The 20,212-nt window shown below is 34.4% G+C and overlaps 1 protein-coding gene and 1 non-coding gene across 2 annotated transcripts; one reads left to right on the top strand and one right to left on the bottom strand.

Moving 5' to 3' along the window:
* Window positions 1–12,110: 12,110 nt before the first annotated feature.
* LOC145108332 (V-type proton ATPase 16 kDa proteolipid subunit-like) lies at window positions 12,111–14,028 on the bottom strand. The gene is made up of 3 exons (XM_079045348.1): window positions 13,849–14,028; window positions 13,333–13,618; window positions 12,111–12,502 (listed from the first exon to the last, which is right to left on the bottom strand). Exons 1-3 carry the CDS (start codon window positions 13,925–13,927, stop codon window positions 12,370–12,372), a joined length of 498 nt encoding a protein of 165 aa, XP_078901474.1. The 5' UTR covers window positions 13,928–14,028; the 3' UTR covers window positions 12,111–12,369.
* A 2,503-nt stretch (window positions 14,029–16,531) lies between these two features.
* On the top strand, window positions 16,532–16,638 carry LOC145110117 (small nucleolar RNA R71). The gene has a single exon (XR_013709498.1). It is a non-coding gene; the product is annotated as a small nucleolar RNA R71 (small nucleolar RNA).
* The last annotated feature ends 3,574 nt before the right edge of the window (window positions 16,639–20,212 follow it).

Here is a 20,212-nt window from a genome sequence, read left to right as displayed (position 1 = left end):
GGTGGTCAAGGAGAGGTGAAGAGTGAAATAGTGCATGTGGCACGTGTTTGAGAAAGGATGAGTGTCTCCACGGCAAGTGGTCGTTGGTCGGAGACCTTATGGTGGTTAGGAATCCTTCAAGGTTAAAATGGTGAATTCGAGGTGGTTGGCTTGTGAGGATAGTTCGGCGGTTGAGAATTTCTGGTGCAGAGTATGGGCTATCATATGCAGTATGGGAAGGGAAAAAGTTGATTGGGCAACCAACTTCATGGTCGTTATGAGTATTCTTGCATGGGTTTTGAGCAATAGAGAAGGAAGTTTCGGATTGTCAACTTCGTGTCCTGAGTCGTTGGCAATTTCTCCGTGTTTTAAATTGGGGGATGTAGTATTCCGGGGTTACAAGTGGCACGAGAGAAAGACCGGTTGCGAGGTTCCGAGGAAGCAATGCGGTATCTGAGTATGATGCCATGAGTGTGAGATCAGTGGTAGAGTCAAGACACTGCGAGGCGTTGTGATGGTATTCCGGGGTATCCGAGTTTAATGTCCTAAAATCTCGGATTATTTTGAGTTTGAGTTTGAGATGTCGAGGGGTGTATCAAGTGTCTATGATTCCGGTGGGGGCCCTTCAGCTAATTGACATCAAATGGATTTATTTGAAAATGTGAATTGCAGCGAGAAAAAGAGGTTTTGTCGCGACGGTGGTCGCCCGAAGTAGTGATGATTAGCCGGATGGGTGTGTGTGTACCTATCTATGCTGGGCCACAGAGCATGAGTTAATGATCGCAGGGTGGTGTCAACCTGAGGATGAGATTGTGAGTGGTAAGAGTAAGTGCAGTAAGACTGCGGGGAGCTGCAGTTTCAATGAGTCAGTGCAGAGAGGTTGTGGTGATGCTACGGGGAGCCGTAGTACTCACTAATCAGTGAGAGGTTGTGGTGATGCTACGGTTAGCCGTAGTACTCACTAGTCAGAGAGGGGGGGTGTTGTGATGCTACGAGGAGTCGTAGTACTCACTAGTGAGAGAGCATGAGTTATGATGCTACGGGTAGCCGTAGTACTCACTAGTCAGAGAGAGGGTGTTGTGATGCTACGGGGAGCCGTAGTACTTACTAGTCAGAGAGAGGGTGTGGTGATGCTACGGGGAGCCGTAGTACTCACTAGTCAGCAAGAGGTTGTTTTGATGAAGTACTCCTTGATCAGAGCATGACGCAGAAGAGTTTAGGGCTTGGTTAGCCCTAATAATTGAGTTTTTGGGAGCCTGGCGGACGAAAAAGGAGCGAGACTGGGGTCTCCATTCTTGTCGGAAATCGTTATATTCTGAAATGAGAGGTGGTTGTCGCAACATAAGGGAATTGGAAAAGTGGAATACGCGCGGGTTGCGAATCATGATTCTTGAGTTGGGTGCTTCATTGGGACGAGTGGTTCCAATTCTGGATCGGACCAGACTCTCGATATTGAGTTTGACTCTAGTGGTGCATTGAGTAGGCGAAATGAGACTCCGGATTCTGAGATGGGTTCCATTTTGAGGAATATTGTTTGTCATCAGATGTTTTGGACCGAAGTGGGTCAGTTCGTTGGTGCGGGAGGTACCGCGAGGCGCTCGTATCTAGGGAGTAGTGTTCGACGGGGGCGATGGTGAAACAATTTTGTAGGATTGTGGAATCCGTTGGGGTAAAGAGAACTTCGTGACTTGGGTGTCACTGGGCCGAGATAGTTGTTATGAGAAGGAAGTCAGTAAGACATTTCGGGATATGTTATGGGTGACCTTTGGAGGTTCAACTGTGGAGTCAGAAGTTGACCTAGTGCTCAGTATTAAAAAGAGGGTATGAAGAACGAAGCTGGGACTTGTGATTGTGATGTCTGAGGACACTTCTGAGCGAGCCTGGTTATTCTCTTGTGTCTGAAGGGCAGAGTGTTGGGGATTCTTTGTTCGGATGGGTTCTGATAGCAGTTTAGTGTATGATCCCTGGTGGGGTGTGGACCCTTCCGTTTCTTGGCGCGTGATTTGGATCATTAGCATGTTGATATGAGTGAGCGGTAGCCGATTGTTGGATTTGGTCTTGTGAGAATCAGAGGACCAGTGAGTTATCAGGGTTTGATATTCGAGGAGCGAATATCATGGTGATCGCTTGAGTACGCGGTCTGGCGGCGGGTCAGGCCACTAGAGCTTCCGGATAGTGGGAATGAGTATATTAGCGACGAAAGAGTTGGTTCAGTTCTGGTCTTGGGAGTTTTGTGTGGTTTCAGGTGTCCATAGAGAAAGATATCGGTGTAGTATGAGATCCTTTCGGTGGTGCCTTTTTGGGTTGATGATTTCATTATGTGAGTGGTTAAAGAGTGATTTCGAGGGCGAAATCTAATTCAAGTCGGGGAAAATTGTAACATCCGGATTTTCAGGGATATTATCGTGTAGTTTGATCTTGTGATTAAAGAAGAGACTCGACGAGTTGGAGGTCCAACTCGCCGAGTCAAGCCGGGTTTTTCCCGTGGACTTAATGAGTGGACTCGACGAGTCCGAGGAGGGACTCTCCGAGTAGGCGCTGATTAGAGAAACCCTAATTTCCGGGGTTTGGGACCTATTTAAAGGCACTTATAGCCTCATTTGCGGCCACCCTTTCCCTGGAAGCAAACCCTAAAGGTCATTTGAGCTAGAAAGTGAGAGAGAAGCTATCTTGGGATTTTTAGTGCATCATTTGAGAAGAAGAGAAGGAGATCAAGCAAGGATCAAGAGGAGGAAAGTTGGATCCAGTGATAGATCGTCCAGAGCTTCTGAGGAAGGTAAAAGTCTGCACCTTTCTCATTATTTTGGTTAGATCTTATGTGTTTGGAGTTCTAGGGCTTTTACCACCTTTGGTTTGGGACTTTGAGTAAAATGGATTAGCTAGAAGCCTAGTCCTCAGATCTGGACCTTGTGAGGTCCCTAGAGTCCAAAGGTCCCAACTTTATTCATCCAAGTGAGGGTTGTTGTGCTTAACACCTTAAGAAGGGCTTGTTTTGGCATTTTGAGGCATTTATGCCATGCATGAAGGTAAAGGTCGAGACTTTATGTGTCTCTGGTGTCTTAAAGGGCTAGATCTAGGGTTTGGAATGAGAGATATGACTTTGGACGTCTGAATGAGGAATCAGACCGAGGGGACTCGTCGAGTCCATGAGTTGACTCGACGAGTCAGTGAGGGTTTGTCCCGATGAGCTTGAGCATGCGATAGCTCGACGAGTTGGGGGTCAACTCGACGAGCTGAGCTGGACCTTCACGAGACTTCTGAGGATGTGCATGGACTCGACGAGTTGCATGAGTGCGCTCGACGAGTCGGGTCAGACATGGACTGTTGACTCGAGTTTGACTTCTGTTGACTCTGAGGTTTGGTCAACATGACTAATGGAGACCATGGAGGGGTAAAATGGTCTTTTACCCAATTCAAGAGTTAGAGAGAGAAGAATAGCCCTCATTTATTAGGGTCGTGTAAAGAGTATTGATTAAAGATATTCATCTTTTGTACTAGGCGGAGGCTAGTTCGAGTTTCGGGTGCGAGGGTATTTACTTGCCGCTTGTCAGGTGAGTCTTCTCACTATACCTTACCTTGAGTGGTAAGTAGAGTTATGTGACAGAGTATCTTGTATGCTATGTATGTGATATGTTGCACTGTATTATTTCTATGTGATTTATGCTGTGTGTATTCCAGAGTTTACAGAGTTAGGACCGGAAGGTCCACAGAGTTAGGACCAGAGGGTCCACAGAGTTAGGGCCAGTGGGCCCACAGAGTTATAGCCTCGAGTGGCTAATATGTGTTATATGTGGTATTTTGGGGAACTCACTAAGCTTCGTGCTTACCGTGTTATGTGTTATGTGTTTCAGGTTGTTCTCAGGAATCGCGGGAAGGCACCGGCTTGATTGTACACACAAGAGAAGGAATTAGGTTTTTGAAGATCCTGGGTTTTTACTAAACAAATTATGGAGTTTGAATTGTAAACTTAAATGAGATTTTTGTGAAATGCATTACGAGATTCATGTGATTTTTAATGAAAAATTGTTTGAAAATTTACGGTGTTACACACTTGCTCCAACAATCCTTCATATAAAGAAATCCATAGGGATTTCCTTGATCATTTTCTTCTCCATAAAACACATATACACTCCTTAACCATCAAAAGAGCCTCTTTTCTCTCAACTTTCAGCCACACTTTTGATGTGTTCTTGAGTCATTTATTCACGTATTGGTAAATATTTACTTCTAACTCAAGTGCTATTACATGTTTTTATAACACTCTTGGATCATCTACACACATATTAACACGAAATCGTTCTTAGGATCATCCAAAAACTTCGTGTGTTCATCAAGTGATCTAGACTTGAAACTCATCATCTTCAACCTTCCATCCTTCAAGGAATCACATAAGGTGAGTTCATACCCCTACATTTTCTAGTTTTCTGTAGTTTTCAGGGGGGGAATACAAGTTAAAACACCAAAACATATTTGACAGCTTACAACAGAAAAGTTGTGACCTGTTCACGAACTGTTTTACCCAACTTAAACTCAATATCTTTCAAAACTGTTTAATATGAAAATAGTTCAGGTTCATACCTTTAAAATGACTACTTGCACATCTGCATACAATTTTTCTACAATTTATGGCGATTTTTACAAAACTGCCTATCATTTCAGAAACGAATTCGGACCAGTCTGTGAATATGAACATTTTCACACAAGTTAGGGACTTCTAAAAATCATAATAAAAATTACGAATAAACTAGACACATTTTCTAAACTCTCAGAGTTTACGGATTCAGTTTTCGACTTCGTATGATTTTTCTAAAACAGTACAGATAAGTTAAAGACTACTTACATAGCTTACCATATTAACAACACTTTGTAGTATGTTGAGCAAAGTGCATAACAATAAGTTTCTAAAGTTTGGATGCATTCTTGTTAGTTTACAATCATAAACAGAAATTAGTCATTCATGTTAAGGTTTTTCCTCTATTCATTTCGAACACATATAATAAACTACATTAAGTATAGTTTATGAATTTTCGATAAAAGCATACTACATGGAAAAGGTTTTACTCTCAAAACAAATGGGTTTTTCATATACTACATGATAAACTATAATAGTGATAGTTTATGGATTTCATATCACTAATTATTTCATAAAAGGTGATTTCACTTCCACCGCAGAAGAGGTTTTATACTAAAACTATATGTAAACTAGTTAACGTAAATTGTGAGACATTCTCCTTCGGGGTACTCTTAAGTACCACAGAAAAGTCCTGTAGTTATAATCAGAATCTCTTGTAGGGAGAGCGTGATAGTTGTGTATAGATCTATATTGGGTCTGACAAACCCGTACCTGAGCTGCTTGCAACAGCTAGACCGGCAGGTCTGAGGTGACAAGTGTCATATCATTCCGACGCCTGAAGAACGTCGAGTACGAGGTCCTCGAGTTATAGTATGGTTATAACAATTCACATAGGGAGTTAACAATCTTTCAAGTTTACAAGGAAAATTCTACTTTGAAAAGGGGTTTTATCTATTTAAAACTACTTGAACATTAATAGTATAAAACACACACACATTCTCGGCCTTGGGATTTAAGGCTACATAACTTTTTATAAGGAAAATATTGGATTTTCTTTGGAAACGCACTACGATCATAAACATCATAAGTACAAAACACACACTCATATTCTCGGTCTTGGGATTTAAGGCTACGTAACTTTTATAAGGAAAATAAGGGATTTTTCTTGAAGTATACATGACAAAGTACCAGATTTATTACTAAATGGCTTTCATGATATTAACAACTACGTTTCATCTAGAATTGTTAGACTTCAGCTATAATTTGCTAAGTGTGCATGTTAGAGTTATATATGAATTTAGTCGCAATCGACCTAGAATTGGTGGGCCCGCCTTACTTCCTGTTCCTTGTTTGGTTGTGGACCTAGGGCAGACCCATTATATTCGACAGTTTATTTAACTTCAATTTTATATAACTTATATACACTGGGTGATTATAGAAGGAATCTACAGGTCTTTCTAGGGTACATTATTGCATAACATAGGAGAGTTCATTTCGCGTTTAATAAAGAAAATATTGAATTTTCTGGAATCATACTCTATCGGTTTTTACAAGGAAAACGGCTTCTTTCTCAAATAAAACTCTTATGAACTCACCAACTTAATTGTTGACACTTTTTCAAACTACTTATATTCTCAGGAATCAGTGAAACAGGAAATCAACCGCTTTTGAGGATGGGACGTTAAATCGTCAAACATTTCATTTTATCATCATAGTGTAATTGATTTGAAATATGTAAACACATACTATGGTGTAACTTTTTCGATTATATCCATGATGGTTGTATTTACTTTGAGCACTATTATACTCGTTGTTGTGATACTATACATGAAGTCCTCCACCCCCGGACGTTTCTGCCATCCTTGGTTTGGGGGTGTGACAACTACTATGCACCGAATATTTTAGATTTCGGCCAACGAATCTCCCTCTATTCTCCACTCGACTTCAATTAAGTACTATTTTATTCAACCCTCTGTATGTGTCCCGAGACGACTCAGTTCTCAAATTATCAAACCCTAGCATTCTCTCTTTCTCTCTCTAACTTTTCTCCGCCATGGCTTCACGGAGGCTATCTGCCTCCCTCATCCACTCCTCCCTTCATCGATCATCAACTAGATCTCCATTTACTCACTCCACCAGAGCCGCACGCGCACTATCTCAATCCCAACCTTCTCCTACCAGTTACTTCTGCCGTCGCCGCTCCGACCAAGCCAGTTGCAACAACCCCTGGTGAAGGATCTAACTATGGAAAGATCACCGACGAGTTCATCGGAGCCGACACGATTGGACAGGTGTGCCAGGTGATTGGTGTCGTCGTTGATGTGAGATTCAGCGAAGGATTGCCGTCGATCCTTACGGTGTTGGAGTTTTTGGACAACTCGATCATATTAGTTTTGGAGGTGGCGCAACATTTAGGGGAGAATATGGTTAGGACTATTGCTATGGATGGTACCGCAGGGCTTGTCCGTGGTTAAAGAGTTCTCAACATCGGTTCTCCTATCACTGTAAGTTTTTTCTCGATCTCAAAAAATTTAGATCTTTTTAAGAACACGATCCGATTATGTCTCGATTTCTCTTTTGAGATCCAGTACTTTATCATTATTGTAGCCTGTTGGTTTATGGTTCAGATCGGTAAAGTCAACATGTTTAATTGTAGCCAAGTTTTTTGTATGTCGTTGTAAGGTGATGTAACACTATTGTGTAATGATCCATGGAGCTAATAAGCTAATTCAATGTCATTGTAGGTACCTGTTCGTAGAGCAACCCTTGGTCGTATCATTAACGTCATTGGAGAGCCAAATGATCATAGAGGCGATATTAGTAAGTGTTGCATGCCTTTCATCCTTTCCTCATGTATTAGTAATTTAGTATCTTAACTTTTTGATTCTTTTAACTTTTTTCGACTCTTGAAGCATTTTCCAATTTCTGAATGTATCATTTGATGTGGAAGGGTAATTGATGAGACAAATAATTTTTGACCAGTCTTTTGGTGGAGAAGAAGAACTCATTTTTGCAAACAAATGAAATTTATAATTTTAGAGGAGCATGGAAGTTTGGTATGAAGTTCTTATGTTTTTTAGATTTTTTATATAAAGTTTTGAAGATGCAGAAGGTGTCACATTTTGTATTTTCCTTAGGTATTGAGACATTTTCACAAGCGACCAAAAGATTTTCACAGGCCAACAAGCAACACAAATTTTTGTAATTAAGTCATTTCAAGTACGAGATTCATGATGAAAATGGACTGAAACAATGTTGTTAACATCTCATTCTTGTTAGAAGATCACTCCAGGTAAATTCTCAAAACTTCTAAAAGATTTTACTCTTTTAGTAATTGTTTATATTTTGGTTTGGCTAAACATGTTTGTTGAGATGACTATGATATATTAAATGGGAAACCAATTAGAGTTGCTATAGTATATATATATATATATATATATATATATATATATATATATATATATATATATATATATATATATATATATATATATATATATGTCAATATTTTCATCGATGCTAAATATACATTTGAGTGGGCTTTTTAACTATTTTTATAAATCTCAAACATATGTATAATTATGAATAAACCTATCACATTTGATTTGTAACAAAAAAAAAGATAATTATGAATAAACCTATCACATTTGATTTGTAACAAAAAAAAAGACCATAATGCCCATTCCTTCTATGCTCATGAAAGAACCAGGTATAAATATCATAGCAGTTAATATTACACCAGCAACCTTCTTGAAAAAATATCCAACTTGTAAAATTCCTTAAACTTTTATTGCACCAAACTTGATCATCATTAAATTGACTTATACTTTGCACTTGCTAGCCATAGCCTCGATACTTCATATAGACATGAGAGAGCCTGTCGTAGTTGACAAGAACAAAAAAAAAAAAAAAAACAAATTGCCCTTTATTCCTTTATCTATACTAAATTAAACCACTTCTGGTGTCCTTTATCCACATAACCTAATCTCATTCAATATGCATCCAAAATCAATATTGACACAAGTAGGACTAGATTAATTAGTAATTTAGTATGCCAAGTCTTACAACATCAGATTCCAGAAAAAGACCAAAATACCCTTTTAAATCTTTATTACACCAGGGCTTAAAATAGTCAAACCACATATTAATATCCTTGTGCCATTCTTGTTAGTTTGAGCATATCAAATAGATTTGACATAACCCCAAAAAGATCATTTTGCCATTTTTTTTTCTTATTTTTGCACCATAACATCGGGCCTTTGTTGTTCTTTAATCCAAAAAGGCTAAAGCCACATCCAATTGCAGCCATGGTAATAGTTGCAAAATTAAAAGATAACAAATAAATTTCTTGATTTAAGATTATAAAGAACATGAAATAAAATTACAACATAATGAGGGTGAATCTTGATAGCATCATAATTTCATCTTTTGTGTTGCCAACAAGCTTTAAACTTGTTCCATATTTTGCATGTGTAAGCAGATTCCTTTCCCAATCCTCGACATTTGTTTTAACTTTCTCTAGTATACTTAATGAAGCTTTATTTTTGCAGCTTATCTTTCTGTTGTTTTTGTCTCTAGTTTGTTCTTATCGACATGGTTTTATTATTTATTTTAAAAATTGTCTTATTTAACTGTATTTTTAATCGTCTTTGTTTATTTTTGGATAGGAAATTGCTAGTATTGATTCTAGAGTATGAGATAACACGATTTATTCAACCTAGTATGGAGTTTGGGGATGAAGTTTATCTACGATTAAGTTTCAATTTTTTTTTTTACTTTTATTCGTTACTTTATGTTTAGTTGTACTTGGTTCCACATTTAGACATAACCGATTCAAAAAGTTTAAAATATTGATAAAAAACAAGGGAAATTTTATTATTTTCTATGTGCTACATATTAATTATTCTATATTTTATATTATAGATAAGATTATATAGATATAAGTAACCTAAATTATAAAATCTCTTAGAGTATTTATGGGTGTAAAAGGTGCTACAAAATAGTTTTTGTATTATGGAAAATAATTAAGTGCCACTAAAAGTCTTAAAATGTGCAATTAAAAGTAGCATGAAATGTTGAATCAAACGAGCATTCAATGGCACAAAATATGTGTCACCAAAAACTTTTCTTCTATTGTGACGAATAAATAAGTGTCACTAAAAGCTTAAAAACCTATAGCGACAAAAGTTAAAAGTGCAACTAAAGGGTTTTAGTGGGAGCATTTCTAGTGACACTTATTATATGTGTCGCAGATTCTCTTAGAAGCCTTTAGTGGCATTTTTGGGGTTTTTAGTGGCACTTTTTGTGTGCCACTAAATGACATAATGTTTGTAGTGACAACAAAATTAGTGAAACATGCATAAAAACAGATGTATAAATATGAACCAATGCTCACCTTGTGTTCATCAGTCAGAAAGAAGGGTATTGCCTGCACCAAGACCACCATCAATGTCATCCGTGAGGAGATCTATCAACCATTTCCATGTGGCCTTGTTCTCAACCCCAACTACAACCCATGCTATAGGGTAGATGTGGTTGTTTGCATCCCTCCCTATAGCTGCCAAAACTTCTCCCCTAACAATACCCTTTAAAAAGCAACCATCAAGGCCAATCACAGGCCTGCACCCTTCCTTCCAACCATCACTTACAGCTTTAAAGCAGACATAGTACTTAGAAAACAAAGTTGTGGAATATGGCATGATGTCTACATCCATCCTCACAGTAGACCCAAGGTTTGTCCTCAGAATTTCATGACCATATGACCATAATCTCCCATAATGTTCAATTAGACTTCCTTCAATTTCTTGTAATGCAAATTTCTTTGCATTTCTGCATTGCCCCACACTCACATTTATATTGAATGTTGTTGAAACTTTAGCTTTCATCTTCCTAACACTCATTTTTGGTTTCTCTAGAATTTCACTCATAAACTGTTTGTCTAACCACTTATAAGTTACTATGGACCCAAACTTAAACACCTTGCTACAATTATGTTCATTAACTAGAGATTTTATCTGAAAAGTCTTTTCTTTAGTCATCCAAGAGGCCCAAAGTCTAAACGGACAAGTAGGCAACTTGTTTTTTTTTTTTTTGTTTTTGTTTTTTTTTTTTTTTTTGCAACACTTAACTAACAACCTTTGGGAGTCATTTTTTTCAAACCAAAGATCATATCCATTAGCAACTGCATAGTTGCTCAACATGTTTTTAAGCTCATCAGGGTTAGAAAATCGCATACCTAACAATGGTTTCATCTGATTCCATGGTTGTCTATCATCATGCATAGGGTATTAAGGTTCAACATCTTCATATAGATCATCTACATTTACTGTATGTAGACAAAGTTTGTTTAAGAACCTGTCACCCATGGTTTTGTTGGCTGGGAATGGATATTCAGCATCATCTTCTTCATGGTCAACAGAATAAGTGTCCGACAAGACTGAGTCTTCATCCTCTTCACAGTTGTAGTCTTGATCTTCATTTTCCTTTTCCTCAATCCATTCGAAGATTGGTTCATTATAGTGGTCCATATACACCTTCATTCTCCTCTCATTTGCATAAGCCAAATCCAAAAATTCTTTGTAATCACCGTCATTCACCAGTGTATGAATTCCCTGACTTAAAGACTCTTGTGGAAGGCAAAAGTAGATGTCTTTGCTTCTACTTCTGGTGAGCTTCTGAAGGAATTCCATGAACTCCTTGTACTCAAATGGACTGAAGTCAACATCTCGTACTGATTGTTTGTCGGGATCAAAGTATACTAATGGGTTGGGCGCAAACGTTCCATTGTAGTGGAAATCCACTACAATGAAGTTTTGATCAGTGGGACATTGTGATGAAACCATTATAGAGACCGATTGAAGATTGAAGGAGACAAAATCAGGGGTTAATGAGACTTCGTGCCCTAATCGAATTGAAGGACCAAATGAGACTTCACTCTTAACTTTAATGAGGAGGGGAGGCAAAATCGGGGCCTACATGCCCCCTCATTGGCCACCTAGGATAAAAAAGCCACATCAGACCGATTCAACCGTTGAAACCAACTATAATCGGTCATAGGGGGAAAATTTACACGAATCAACAAGTTAAATGGCTATTAGAGCACGAAAAAAAGTTTAGTGACCAAATATGACCAAAAGCAATAATATGTTACCATCTCAAGTCATTTTCCCTTATCTTTATTGAAAACTACTTTTACTTTCAATAAACTATTCAATGATTATTTTAAATTTTGTTGCCCCTATTTTCTTTTATCAATTCAATTGCAGCCTTGGCAATCTTTTAATCAGTCAGCATTCAATGCATTAATACAACCTCTCTGAACAAGTCTTTGAACACATGAAAAGCCTCCGAAAAATCTCTTAACCATTAAGAGAACGAATACTAAATGTTTCAATTTTATCAAATTGTTTTAATGATCTAAAAAGCATAAAAAAATGTATTGTGGGATGTTAAAACAGTTCTAAGACACCTTACAAGAGTTATAAGGAGGCAATGTCATCACAAGTTTAAACAATAAGTGCAACAAAACCAAAATCTTGACCATAAGATAAAAAAAGAGTTACCAACAAATTGCAAATGTGGGATAAATCTCCAAAATTATCTATTTCATGTCCAAAATCGAAAAATAATATACGAAAAAGAGACGAATCTTATTATAACAAGAGAGCTAGAATTTGGTCTAAAACCTACCACGTGCACCAAAGAATTGGTTTTGTTTGTAGCAAAACCAACAATTACAAAGTGGATGATAATCATATGCTTTTAATTAATTAATTAATAATAATGGAAAGACAGACACACCACCTCAGTATATCCTTCTAGTCTGCTCTTGATTGGCCAGCTCTAGAAGAAAGGATGATGCCAACAATAAGACCATACAAAGCCAAAGCTTCAGCGAAAATCAAAATCAAAATCATCCCAACAAAGAGTTTTGGTTGTTGTGCATTTGCCCTACAACACACATTAAAATACTGTTACCGATACCGATACTGCTACTGCTACTGATAAGCTTAATGATATTAATAATGTTATAGATATTTCATGGGAAAGGAATATTCAAAATTCTAATAAAGTTTAAAATGCTTTTTAAGATGTAGAAGGTATAAGAGTCACACAAGCAAGAAACTAAATGAAACTAAGCAAACCAGATGAATGTGATTTACATGAGATACATGTGCTAAATGATTTCATGACATGTTAACATGATATTAAAGATATGGTTTCTTTGTTTCATATCATAGTTTATTAGAATGTAAAGACAAGTGTAGTCATTTGAAAAATCTAGAAGGTCATTAATCATGATAAACATGTGCTCAATCCACATGTTTTTGTAATGTTTTTCATTGCAACCATGTTTAAAGTATGGTGAGAAATTAAATTCCATGAATGACCATCTAGAAATCAACCCAAATTTGCAACTTAATCATGTCATATGCTAGTTTGCTTGTCCTAACTGACAACCAGAAAATAGACAAACATGGCATGAATTTTTTTAGTGTTATTTGCTAAGAGGACGTACATATAGCCAACAAATCAAACTGAACATAAAGCATTAGGACAATCACCAATTTGTATGTCAAATTGTCAATGCGTTCTGACTTCTGATAAGTCTCATGAAGATATTTACTCAAAACAATCAAAGCTAAAAGGGTCAAATCACATGTATACAACCAATCTATTTATCCTCTATTGGGTTATAAGTCCTAAGATATATATACGAACATAATCACAATGAAACAGTCATAAACAGATCTAGAGAGATAAAGATCAAGAAGATTTACCTAACACCAGCATCACCAACAATTCCGATAGCCATACCAGCAGAAAGGCCAGCAAGGCCACAAGCAAGACCAGAGGAAAGATGAGCGTATCCATCAAAGAGATAATAAGATTTGGCTTTTGGGTTAATCCCGGTACTGATAATCACAGCAATAATCAACCCGTAAATACCTAACACTCCAGCCATAACCACCGGCACAATCGACTTCATCACCAACTCCGGCCTCATCACTCCCATCGACGCCACACCAACGCCGCTTTTCGCTGTCCCGTATGCCGCTCCCATGCCTGTACAAAAACAACCAATGAAATTTGTTGAATCGTAGATCGTGTTTCTCTGTTAGCCTTTTCAAATCCAATTCTATCATATGATATCGAATGGTTAACTACGTATTTGATTACGAACGACTAAGCTCTACAATACTAGATCGATGTTAACAATCGACGATCAAACCGATGTTGAATTTAGGTGGATGAATTTAGGAATTTAAGGGATCTACATGATTGGTTTAACTTACAGGAGAAGACCAGGGCTGCCGCAGCACCGAGGAAGCCGAAGAACGGAGCCGTTTCATCGCCGGCGAATGTTGAAGACATGATGATTGAATTTGGAGTGTAGATCTGCAGAAAAATTGATCGGATCTGAGGATTTTGTTTTTCTAGATATCCAAACTCCACAGAGAAGAAGAGATGATGGTATTTATACACGTTGTACGGACTTGCTTTATGGTAAATAGCACGGGATTCATGATTGGAGTGGGTAACAAAATTATCCCTCCACTTGTCTTAAACTAAACGATAGTCCCTAAACTTGTAGTTTTTCATTTTAGTAAAAGTCATTACAATTTTTATCAATTACTTAACTTTTATACTAAAATACTATATATTATACTAGAATATAGCAAGTTTCTAAATAACGTAAGATATGATTTGGCGGCAATATCACGTCTCAAGCTTTTTGAGTCGTGGCGAACCACATCGTGTGTAAAACGTGGCTTTCAACGACAATTTTGTATATATATATATATATATATATATATATAATTCATTTTAATATACATATGTGACTTAAGCCGACATTTTGTTAAAGTTTGGCGGCAAATACAAGCCTTGAAGCCATAACTAGCTTTTTAGAACATTGGAATATAGGCATTTTGCCCATTTTTTTGCGGTTTAGGTAATTTTTTTAAGAGTTTTTGTAATGTTACTTTTGTGGATTAAGGTTTTGGACTAAGGATTGGCATTTAATTACTATTGTTCACTATGTTACATCTTATGGTAGTTTATGTGGTTTGTGTTGCTGATTTTTTTGAGGATGTAAGTGTGTAATTGCTCAACTTCTTCATTCATGTGAGTTTTCTCACTATAATATGTGTGACATTAGATGTCTTGGATTAATAGGTTGTCTTCGTGACTTATTTATGAAAGATTGTGGTTAGACCATAGTAATTATATGAAAGACAATGGTTTGACCATAACTGTTGTATGAAAGACTATGGATAGACCATAACAGTTGAATGAAATAATATAGTTGGACTATATTAGTTAAGACCAAGGTTGTCAAGATCGGGATCCTACCTAGGATCGTTTTTGGGTTTGCAAGATCGGGATCGAGATCCTAAGATCCCACAAAATAAAATATAATTTTAATTTATAATATTTAATCATGAAGAATATTTCAAACATTTAATTTTTTGTTCAAAAGTTATAAAAACTTCAAAATATTAGTCATAAGTCACAATAAAAAATGATAAATGGTAGATTGGTAAGGGTAAAAGACATAACGTGGTAAAAAAAAATTATTTGCAAAAAAAAAAAAAAAAAAAAGGAAAGGTAGGATCGGATCGGATCTCGATACTACGATCCTACCTACGATCTTACGATCCTACCTGCGAACCTATCCCAAATACGATCCTTTTACGATCCGGATCGTTTTTCATACATAGGATCGTAGGATCGTACGATCCTACGATCAGGATCGCGATTTTGACAACCATGGTTAAGACTACTATAGGTAGTTAAGACTACTATAGTTGGATCATAGCATGCAAGACTATAGTTGGACTGTAGCAACAGAAGTTAGTGAAGACTATGGTTGGATCCTAAGATTCACATTAAATGATTATGGTAGTCCAAAGACGGGAATTGGAGCTTGAAACGTAGCAGCGTAAGAGGAACCAAGAACTATATACAAATACACATATATACATATACCAAATACATATATACACATACATGTATACCAAATACACATATAATGATACATATATACATAAAAATATTCATTCTTACCAAAAACACATAAACATATACATATACCAAATATTCACTGTTCCAAAATACACATACACATATACCAAATGCATACATATATATGAAATACACACAAATGTTTACCCTTAAACTGATACACATAAATTATGAACATAATTGACAATAAACTAACCTGAAAACAGAATGTTGGTTTTGTGGTGGTGGTAGTCACTTGAGAAGGAGAAGGAGCAGTGGTAGTCGTCGGAGAAGGAAAAGGCAGTGTGTAACAAATGCTAAAAGTAGGTCAACGTTCGCCGATCAAACCACCACGAACCCTCTTCTAATAAGACTTATTGTATAATATTCCTTATTTTTTTAATGCAATTGAATTCATTATACCCACATTGCATACGAAATACTATATGTGTCTCCAATTTGGGACAAACGCTAAAGAACAAAACTCTATTCTAAAAAACATACTATTTAATGCGTTAAAAATAAAATGTGAGCGTTGAGTATACTTGTAAGCAATTGAAATTGAAATTGGATAGAACATACTCACATGACTTCATGGATATATAGAACATCGAAAACGGAGATCATACATAGAAGTTATGCCATTTTTACGAATGCAAATCAATTATATAACCGATTTTCCCATAAACAAATGTCGTATCACATCGTTGGGATAGCTGCACATTTCGTAAATTGTTTCTGAGAATGTTTTTGAACTTAGACCTTATACTACTATTTGATTTCATATTCAGAATATTTTTAGCTCAAAATTATAACACTTTCGTAAAAACAATCTGTTAACATATCCCACTAGGAATACGTTAAAAATAATATAACTACTATCTTTAGGATGACCTAGCTAACGGTCGTGAATCTGTCCTAGCGCCAGACCCGGGCCCATCATAGAAGATGGAAACTTCTTGTTGGACATTAAGATCATGTTGAGGGCAACTTCTAAGCAAGCCTTTGTATCTCTCCCATGCTTCATACAATGACTCCCCAACCTCTTATAGAAAGTTAGCAATCTTCTTTTTAAGCTTTGAAATCTTCGACTCCCCAACCTCTTATAGAAAGTTAGCAATCTTCTTTTTAAGCTTTGAAACCTTTGTTTCACTGGTAAATGTCATCAGAAGCATCCTTAGTAGCATGGATTCTCTTGGCACATTAGGAACATTGAAGTAGTTTGAAATGTCCTTCACTTCATCAATATACTTAATTGTGGAAGAAACGTAAGGATAGACAATGTACTTAATTGTACCATAACCTATCAATGATATCAAAGAAAAGATAATTATTATATATATAAGGTTAAGTGTATGTGTATATATATATATATATATATATATATATATATATATATGAAATAAATTTTTATTAAGGAAATAACGTTATATCTTGATGTTATGCTAGACCATTTCTCTAGGCATAACTATAATGATAATAAGTCTTCGGCATATATATATATATATATATATATATATATATATATATATATATATATATATAAAAGTAAAAAAGGACCCAGATCTGACTAGACATATATATATATATATATATATATATATATATATATATATATATATATATATATATATATATATATATATATAAGCTTTAAATTGTTTGTAAATATATAACGATTAAAAGTCATTTTTATTAACAAATGATATATGTTAATGCTTTGTGAGCTTGTATATTTATTTGTATGGTTGGTTTTATATTGAGTGAAACCTGGTTTTGGTCAAAACGCACCCGTTATGTTGCCCGATTTTTATTAGAAAACTTTGATATAGTTTTAAACAATAAATGATTATCAAGTCTAATAAACTTATTAATATAATGTTTAAGACTCAGATTTACATTTTGAGCAAGTTGAACTCGGTGAACGAATAATAGTTGATTAAACTTTTTAAGTAAACATTTGGACTTGAATTCACACACACGTTTAGATCTGTAAACTCGAGAATAAGTATATGAGTTGTTTCTTCATTAATTAAAGATAAAAACTTAGTAATGTCCTATGTTCTATAATCATTAATCTTTGTGAGCAAAAACTTTGTGCATAGGTCTATACAGGCTGACAGCCCCACCCGTGGTTGCTAACCACAACCCTTTGCCCGACGAGTCATGTCGGGTGACAGTTGTTTATTGTGTGTTTTTCATGACGATAATGAAACGTAGTGATATTTTTGGGCACAACACTTGTAGTGCCAGACGGATGCTTGTTCGTCCAGTAGCTTGGTTATAGGCTCATGGATAAATCCCAGAGTACATTCTAAAAGCAATATGTTAAGTGGGTATGAAACTTAACTGAATTATTAAACACTTCTACGGAGATACAAATATATTTATATAAGTTATTACGGAGATACATACATACATACATACATATATATATATATATATATATATATATATATATATATATCATATCATATCATATCATACTATACTATAAATGAATCATTTTTCCTTTCACCACATCAATTTGAAACTCCTAACTCTTCATATTTCCATATAATTTACTTAATTTATTAACTTAAATATGTTGTTAGTCATAAACATTATCATAAATGAAAGACTTCTTGAATTATCAACATGATATACTAAATTGGTTGACTTAAATATAATGCTAAATACATAACCTAAATTAATATATTAAATAAACTTAAAAATATAGTGTAAAAGTTAAAACCTAAACTAAAATATCAAATAAAGTTTTAAAAATTCAACTTATATTTTTTAAAATAGTTAAAAGGAAAATATTAAATACGATAAATACTATACTATAAAGGAAACATTTTTTCTTTTACCACATCAATTTGAAACTCACAACTCTTCATTTTTCCATATAATTTACTTAATTTATTAACTTAAATATGTTGTTAGTTATAAATATTATCATAAATGAAAGACTTCTTTAGTTATCAATATGATATACTAAATTTGTTGACTTCAATATAGTGTTAAATACATAACCTAAATTAATATATTAAATAAACTTAAAAATATAGTGTAAAAATTAAAACCTACACTAAAATATCAAATAAAGTTTTAAAAACTCAACATATATTTTTTAAAATAATTAAAAAGAAAATATTAAATACGACAAATATAAAAATCTTAAATCTAAAAGTCGAATTAACTAAAAGATGTCCAAAAACTATTTTTTCTAATAACTAAAACTCAATCAAGTTGTTAAATTAATTTATAATAATAATAAAAAATAACATAAAGTTATAAATTAAATTATGTTCCATTACAAACAGTGGTTGATAATTTAAATAATCCAGGAAACATTTTTTCTTTTACCACATCATTTTGAAATTCCTAACTCTTTATATTTCCACATAATATATTTTATTTATTAACTTAAATATGTTGTTAATTATAAAGATTATCATAAATTGAAGATTTCTTGAATTATCAATATGGTATACTAAATTTGTTGACTTCAATATAGTGTTTATTGCATAACCTAAATTAATATATCAAACAAACTTAAAAATATAGTGTAAAGTTTAAAAACTAAAGTAATAAAAATCAAACACATGTTTTTTAAAATAGTTGAAAGGTTCCATTACAAACGATGGTTGATAATTTAAATAATCCAGGAAACATTTTTTCTTTTACCACATCATTTTGAAACTCCTAAGTCTTCATATTTCTACATAATATATTTAATTTATTAACTTAAATATGTTGTTAATTATAAACATTATCATGAATTGAAGACTTCTTGAATTATCAATATCGTATACTAAATTTGTTAACTTCAATATAATGTTAATTGCATAACCTGAATTAATATATCAAACAAACTTAAAAATATAGTGTAAAGGTTTAAAAACTAAAGTAATAAAAATTTAATATATGTTTTTTTAAAATTGTTGAAAGGAAATTACTAAATACGATAAATATAATAACTAAAATTAAATTAAGTTGTTTTTAAATTAATTTATAATAATAATAATAATAATATTAATAATAATAATAGTTAAAAATAACATGAGATTATAAAATAAATTATGTTACATTACAAACAGTGGTTGATAATTTAAATAATATTTATGATGAAATTAAAACATCATCAAAAAAATTTAAAATTTAATGAATTATAACAATAGTTAAATAAAATAGTGAGTAATATAACTATTTTTTTTTTCTGGAAAGAGAACTTCCTTAACGAGGTCCATACCCGAATAACCCCTCGACGCAAATATAAGGTTATGCATAATGCCCTGGATTAGTGCGGTAATTTAAATATGGGTCAATAGTTTATTGATCATATCTTCCACATGTCTTACTAAGTCATCACAACTAATTTTATACACACGTAAATCGTGAGCAGAGACCATTGAATGATTTGATTTTCATAAGTGTTATATTATTTATTGTTCAAATTAATTACAATTTTGTATCGACTAAATGTAATTATTATTAGTTTATAGTTAATAAAAATGACATAAATATTTTCAATAACGTATGATTACCAAAAATTTAATCGTATAATTTTATTTCGCGCAACACGCGGATATTCGTCTAGTATATTTATATAAGTTAGTAAAAGAACTTATGATCGGAACAACAAAAAGGTTTTTAAGTATACTTTTG

This window comes from Lactuca virosa, chromosome 4, assembly GCF_052849685.1.
Source record: "Lactuca virosa cultivar CGN04683 chromosome 4, Lactuca_virosa_CGN04683_v6, whole genome shotgun sequence".
Classification (NCBI taxonomy): Eukaryota; Viridiplantae; Streptophyta; class Magnoliopsida; order Asterales; family Asteraceae; genus Lactuca; species Lactuca virosa.
This window is presented reverse-complemented; position numbering and strand designations above follow the sequence as displayed.